This window comes from Leptonychotes weddellii, chromosome 15, assembly GCF_054177405.1.
Source record: "Leptonychotes weddellii isolate Sample4059 chromosome 15, ASM5417740v2, whole genome shotgun sequence".
Classification (NCBI taxonomy): Eukaryota; Metazoa; Chordata; class Mammalia; order Carnivora; family Phocidae; genus Leptonychotes; species Leptonychotes weddellii.
This window is the reverse complement of record NC_138383.1, coordinates 34,440,738-34,448,033: the sequence shown is the minus strand read 5'-3', so window position 1 is coordinate 34,448,033 and position 7,296 is coordinate 34,440,738. Positions and strand designations below refer to the sequence as shown.

The window sequence follows — 7,296 nt, the reverse complement described above, 5'->3', positions numbered from 1 at the left end:
GGATAACATCTTGGACAGATCTCCTAACTTTAAGGTCATTTCTAATGATTTAAAGTCCATTCTATCTTTGCTTTCTGCTCATTTTTGCTGTGAACCTAAAACTGCTCTAAAAAAAAAAGTTTATTAAGAAAAAAAAGTCCAGGGGCACCTGCGTGGCTCAGTTGTTAAGCGTCTGCCTTCGGCTTAGGTCATGGTCCCAGGGTCCTGGGTTGGAGCCCCGGCTCGGGCTCCCTGCTCCGCGGGGAGTCTGCTTCTCCCTCTCCCACTCCCCCTGCTTATATTCCCTCTCTCGCTGTGTCTCTCTCTGTCAAAAAAATAAATAAAATCTTAAAAAAAAAAGTCCAGTCTAACCTAAATCAAAACATCAATTTCATATCTAATTTATTTATTTTTTTAATTTTTAAAGATTTATTCATTTTAGAGAGAGAGTGCATGTAAGCAGGGGAGGGGCAGAGGGAGAGAGACAGAGAGAGAACTTCAAGCAGACTTCCCACTGAGCGTGGTGGAGCTGGAGGGATGTGGGCTTGATTTCGCAACACTGAGATCATGATCTGGGCTGAAATCAAGAGGCTGCCACTCAACCGACTGAGACTCCATATCTAATTTAAAGCTTCTCCCCTCTCTGACTCTCAGTTGGGAATATTTGTTTAGCTTATAATTTTCCTCTCTTCTTTTTCTTCCCTTTCTCACTCTGCTCCTCTGTCATTAGGGGAAGGATTAAAGAAAGGAAGTAAAAGTGTCTCACATGACTAATGTCATCAGAAGCAGAGATCCAGGGGCTGATTCTCTCTTGTTGGGAGCATTTATGGGTTCTTTGGAGGCTATACCTGTGAATCTTAAGATCCCTCTTCAGTCACTGCTTCTTGGTGTCCACTCATCTAGCCTATTACTGGGTCTTTTCACTCTGGTGGGAAGCCCTATTGAGTTGGCCACCTGACTCTGCCGAACACAGGTAGTGGAGGCTGCCCCATTGCTGCCCTTTCTCCTTGTCCTATTGTGGAATGTATCAGCCCCCTTCCCTAATTCAGAATTTTGCAGGTCAAAAGTGGTAACCATCTTCATGAATGTGCGTGAAGGCCCCAACCTCCTGGAGAGACAGGTCTGGTTCACCTCAAAACTCTTAACCATGGTGGATGCACAGAGATGGCTAAGTTGGTGTAGTCAGCGAGACTCACCAGCTTGGGAGAAAGATCTCACAGACACCCCCAGTCTTTTGTAGTGCTTCCTCTTTATAGTGAGGTGAGCAGTTTATCGTCTTCCATGAGTTCTTCTAATGAATTCCTTTTGAATTTTTCTCTCTCCCTGATGGAGGCTGGAAGTAGATGAAGGTTTTAGGATTGGTCTAGTCATTTTTTAGTAAATCTTTTACTTACTTAAGTAGTAAGGATGAACTGGTAGGTTTTCTTTAGAAGGTGAAGATCCTTATTTCCTGTTGTTCTCAGCTTTGGAATTTTATAGCTCATTAACATTTTGGCACTATATATATATATATATATATATATTAAGATTTTTATTTATTTATTGAGAGAGAGAGAGAGAGCATGAGAGGAAGGAGGGTCAGAGGGAGAAGCAGACCCCCTGCTGAGCAGGGAGCCCGATGCGGGGCTCCATCCTAGGACTCCAGGATCATGACCTGAGCTGAACCCAGTCGCTTAACCAACTGAGCCACCCAGGCGCCCCTCCGGCACAATATATTAATTGCACACCAAATTGAGGAGGGAGGAATGCCCTTTCTAAGCAAAGAAAGGCTTAGTTTTATACCGAGATTCATGGAATCTCAGAGTTAGGAGAAATCTAGAAGCCATTTAATCAATTTCCCCATCAACGCCATGAATCCTGTTTACAACTTGAGATGTTAACCAGTTTTCATTTGGACACATCCAGGAACTAGGAATGCTTTCCCTAACTTTCAGATCTCAGCTCTGTCAATTACCAGATGAGTTTCACCAAATCACTTTAAACCCCGTTCCTCACCTATGAAAGGAGTGTAAATAGTGTCTTCTTCACAGAACATTGTTGGAAGGATAAAAGAAGATAAATATATAAATTGCCTAACCCAGTCACAGAGGAGTGCAATGTTGTTTCCCTTTACAGGTCCCTTTAGGGGACAGCATATTCTGTTTTCGGATTATTTTCACCGGAGAAAGATCTTCCTCATATTGAACTGCCTCTGTATATTTTTAGCCCTTCCCTTAAGCTCACCCTTCAGTGGTCATACAGAATGTCTTTTCTCCTTTCACTCGACGGACTTTCAGATATGTGATTTTAATTGAAGGAACTGGAGATATTAGGAAAATCCATTTTTTTTTCCTTTTCTGAGTGGGGAGTCCAGGTAGCCGTTAGACTTCCGTGTGATCCCCAAGAGGGATTTATTGAGTGAATGGGGTAAAGATGGTATTTTACTTTCTAACATCAGTTCTCCCCGACGCTGGTGGGTTTAATCCCGGGCTGGCTATGATTCTGTAGGATTCTAGCCTGGAACGTGTGTGTGTATGTGTGTGTGTGTGTAAGAGAGGGAGAGAGAAAGGGAGAGACAAATGTTGTTAGACACTTGAACGCCTTTGAATGGTGCTATTCTTTGTCTGCCACATCGTGAGCACTAATAAGATCGTTTATTGCCCTGAATGAATGGTTAAACGTGGAAGCGACAAAGAAAGCCAAACGGCTTTCAATGAATACCTAGGCGGGTGCTCAAAAAGTCCTCTCAAGGGCGCCTGGGTGGCTCAGTTGGTTAAGCGACTGCCTTCGGCTCAGGTCATGATCCTGGAGTCCTGGGATCGAGTCCCGCATCGGGCTCCCTGCTCGGCGGGGAGTCTGCTTCTCCCTCTGACCCTCCTCCCTCTCATGCTCTCTGTCTCTCATTCTCTCTGTCTCAAATAAATAAATAAAATCTTTAAAAAAAAAAAAAAAGTCCTCTCAAGGGCGAGCTGGGAGAGTTGCTGTTAAGAGGTCTCTTTTGGGGTGGGTGGGGGACTAGCCTTCGGCTCCAACGCTTAGGAACCGCCTCTTTCACCCGCGGAATGACCGCTAGGCGGTGCCGCGGCATTCGCCGCCCACCTGCCCGGGCGCCCCCGCTCTCATCCTCACCCCTCAATCCCCGACCGGCGGCAAGACTACAACTCCCGTGGTGCTCTGGGAACGGGAGAGGTGGGGGGGGCCATGGGGGAAAGAGGGAGGTGAGGGCGGGCTTTCCGGGAGTGTGTTTCCGGCGTCGGCGGCCGCGGCCGGGGACGGTGTGAAAGCGGTAAGATGGCGGCGGCGGCGGTGGTGGAGTTCCAGAGAGCCCAGTCTCTACTCAGCACCGACCGGGAGGCCTCCATCGACATTCTCCACTCCATCGGTAAAGGTCGCCGCGCCCCTTCTCTGACCCTGCCGGCTCAGCTCGGCCTGTGTGGGCCGGCGGTGGCGGAGCGGGGCCGGGCTAGCCGGCTCTGGTGCTGCTGACTCACTGTGTGTGAGGGGGGCCGGGCCGGGGGCACAGGCCGCTCGCAGCTCCCTGGAGCCCCCTGGGTCCCACCCGGGTGGGGAGCTTCGAGGCAGCCCCGGCGTCCACTTGCCGGCTGCTGACTCACGGTGGGCTCAGCGTGGAGTGAGAGGGTGGGCCGAGCCGGGGCCCCCACCACTTCCCAGCCTTGCTCCGGCTCTGGCCCGTGCGGGCTGGCCCGGGATCGCGAGCAGTGCCGGCCGGCGGGCTTGTCGCGAACAGGACTGAGAGCCTCGAGTTGAAAGGCCTTGGAGAAGCTCGCTGTAGACAGCGTTTCCCGCCGTTGTTATCAGTACAGCCCGCTCCGGGTGGCAGAGCGAGCGCTCGCTTTTCTCTTGGAGTTTTCTTCCTCGGGACGCTGGGAACTGCTACCTCTCTCCAGCCTCACAGCGGAAGGCTCCACCAAAGGGAGATCGCTTTTTGAATGTGGGAAATACCGAGGGGACACACACCACAGATTGACATTTGGTTTGAAGAGGTGCCCGAGACGTTCCTTTGCCCCCTTGTTGGGTGTAAGAGCGAGATGGGACCGCCCGGCTAGAGGAGGTGACCAGTCGTCCTAGTCTCCCCTGTAGAGGTGGGAAGTGAGTTCGGGGAGTTAGTTGTCAACCGCGGAGTTCAGGGAACTGGTCCGCCGCAGATTGCCAGAGAAAATTAAAGTCAATTTGTAGTAGATTGCCTTACATCTTGCACACAAAAGGAAAACTGAAACGGGAGCTCCAGCCAGTCGCTTCTGAGAAGTTTCTACCGGGATTCAGGTGTGAATAGAAATAAATTTGTGATGACAGAGAAGGCTTTTAATGTTCAAGTCGTAAAGGGTTCAGTTAGGGCATGGGATAGCTCTTGCTGCACATGTAGTAATGTGATCTTTTTAACGTAGTTTCAGAAGATTCAAATTGGATCAACAAGTAGCGTAAGAATGCACGTGTATGTGGGACCTCCAGGATGTTGGCTTTTACGTTGACTTCTAGTCTGTTGAATTTTGGTATCCCTGACTTGCATGGAGAAAAGACAAGATCTTGATGTCTTTATCTTTGGGGGTACTGGAGAAGGAGAGGAGGTGGGGGTTAAGATGCATCTGTGGATGGATGATTTTGGTAAATGAAAGGTTTTAATTTTGAAGTTCTGATCTTGAATTAAGTCAGTTAAAATTATAGAACCAGCGTCATCTCAATCACATATATATTTTTATTCTGTGAGTACACACTAATGTGAGAAGCATGGATTTTATTTTGTTTTTTTGTGCTAAGTGCCTACTATTTTGTCTTTTATAAAGGGAAATTATGGTAAGCATTATAGTTGGAGTATTTTGTGATTGTCCATTCTACTACTCTTCAAGCTTGAGTCATGATGGGTACAGTCTTACTTTTTCCAGACTCCATCATGGAGTATCTAATCTTGGTTTTTGTCAAGTCATGATGCTTTGTAAGAGAAGTGATAACTAGTGATAATCACTAAAATTATCACCACAAACTCAGAGAGGTTATTCAGTGTTTGGTAAAATAGTTTTTAACAGTTGAAAGTGGGACAGATAGCACAAAGTTATTTTAACAGGTCCTGAATCCATTATAAAGCCACAGTCCCTCCTAAGGATCACACTGGAGCTTTGATTGGGTTGTTTTTCCTGAATGGCTTTGTAGAACTGCTTATCCCTAGCACACCCATTAGTGAGACTTTCCACAGACTTAAAGTTTATTGAAAGACTCTTGACTTTTTTTAGTCATCAGTAAATAATGGTCTTTTGATTTTAGTTTGTGGCAGGTGAACGTATAGGCATGTTTAATATTTTCAATAACAGAGTGCCTAACGGGCTTAGCACCACAAGTATGAAGCACTTGTTTGGATTTTTGCTTTAACCAAGTGACTGCAACAGAAATCTCATTGTATGTGGGTAAGGGGAATTCTGATTCATAGAATGAAAAGGCACATTTAAAATCAGAGAGGAATCTATTTTTATGATTTATATGGGACATATCTTACATGATGATTTCACTTTTTTAAGAATTTTTTTTTTTTTTTAAAGCTCTCTAGAATTTGTCTTTTGGTAACTGAGTTTGTAATTGGTCTTGTGAGGGTGAAATTTCCCTCAGTCTTCATTTTTTGTCAGAATTTTAAGAAGGTTTGCATTTTCCTCTCCCAGTGAAGCGTGACATTCAGGAGAATGATGAGGAGGCAGTGCAGGTCAAAGAGCAGAGTATCCTGGAACTGGGGTCTCTCTTGGCGAAGACTGGACAAGCTGCAGGTAAGTGCTGCAAATGGGTTGCTTTCTCTTTTACCTGAAATGCTGGGTGAAGTTTCGTTTCTCTTGGAGTACAGGAACATAGGAATGCATCCACACAGTTTATTGGTGGTATATTTCCATTTTATCGTCAACTTGTTGAGCTTCAGTTTTTTAGCAGGAAAGTAGGTGGACCTTTAAATTCAGTTCTTTCGTGGAACAGTTTTGTTCTGCAGGTGCGGGAAAATCCTATTCCTTTTGGGATATAGTGATCTGTGATTTGTTTCTGGTTTGAATTTTCACTGTGTTCCCTTACATAGGGGCAGCAGCACCAGTAGCAGCTGTCTTTAGGGATTTCAGCTCTGATATATTTAAGATGGACAGCAGCTTAGGCCCCTGACTTGAAAGTGACTAGGGATTCTGCATCCAAGTCAGTGAGTAGCTGTCCTTTTTTCCTGATGGAGAGTGAGACATTAAATGGAAAGAGCCTTCCCGAGATTTCTCCATTGTTACCTGGGACTTTGTGCATGTTATTACCCATACATTCTATTTGTAATTGAACCATTGAGTTTCTAGGCTTGAGATACTCTGATGACGGTGTCCTCGGAATAAGAATCACTGGAATAAGAGACCAGGAAGGGCCTTTGACCAGTAAAGTGGTAATAGTATTTAGAGACAGGGTTTCTTAAGCTTAAAATGGATGATTTTTGTCAACTTTAAAGTGAATTTAGATCTTATCTAATTTAGAATGGATTAAGCTCTGGTAAGGGACTTTATGAATTACTTTACCCAAAATAATATTGTTATCCAAGAGGTGTAAGTTAGCAAAACTTCTTGAACTTGAGAACTAAGATCTTTTGCAACTTAAAGATGACTAACATTGATTATTAGGCTCAGTCAATAAAAAGTTGAGTAAAGGTATATGCAGTTGGAGGATGTGTTTATATGGCTTTTGTATCTTACTTAAAATATCATTTAAAGATATTTATAGTAAGACAGTTTTTAAATGCTGTCAACAAGTTACTCTTTTTTTTTTTTTTTAAGCACAGAAATGATTTCGTTTATTGCGTCCTCAAAACAACTCGATAAGGTGGATACTATTGTCCATTTTACACCTGAGGAAACTGAGCACAGAAGAGTTAAATAACTTATCCAAGGTCACTCACTCATCTAGTATGTGGAAGAGCCAGGATTTGAACCAGTTAGTCCCACTTCAGAGCTTGAGGCCTTATGGTGTAATGGTTCATGCTTTCCATAGTTAATCACTTATGGGTTATCAATGGTTAGTGCTGGGATTTTTCACTTTATTTATTTTTTTAGTAATCTCTACACGCAACGTGGGGCTCGAACTCAACCCCCAGGTCAAGAGTCACATGCTTTTCTGACTGAGCCAGCCATGCATCCCTGTTTTTTTCATTTTAGACTGACTTCCCTCCTGTTTAACATATTTATGGATTCCTTTTGCCTGTCAGTTAATGTGAGCTTGGGGTTGCATAATAGTTTTGTAATTAGTCCATACAAAATATAATTAATAAGGTAATTTTCCTGAAAGAATTAGAAAGTCAGGTAAAGTGATTTAAGATTTTTCTGTTGT

General features: G+C 44.5%; 1 protein-coding gene across 2 annotated transcripts in view; it reads left to right on the top strand.

The window, feature by feature from the left end:
* Positions 1 to 3,180: 3,180 nt before the first annotated feature.
* Positions 3,181 to 7,296, top strand: part of PSMD11 (proteasome 26S subunit, non-ATPase 11) — a 28,867-nt gene continuing 24,751 nt past the window's right edge. For both annotated transcript variants that reach the window (XM_081805379.1, XM_006744466.3), the window contains exons 1-2: positions 3,181 to 3,340; positions 5,625 to 5,726. In XM_081805379.1, coding sequence (XP_081661505.1) covers positions 3,250 to 3,340; positions 5,625 to 5,726 — 193 coding nt within the window. In that variant the 5' untranslated portion in view covers positions 3,181 to 3,249. The remainder of the gene's footprint in view (positions 3,341 to 5,624; positions 5,727 to 7,296) is intronic.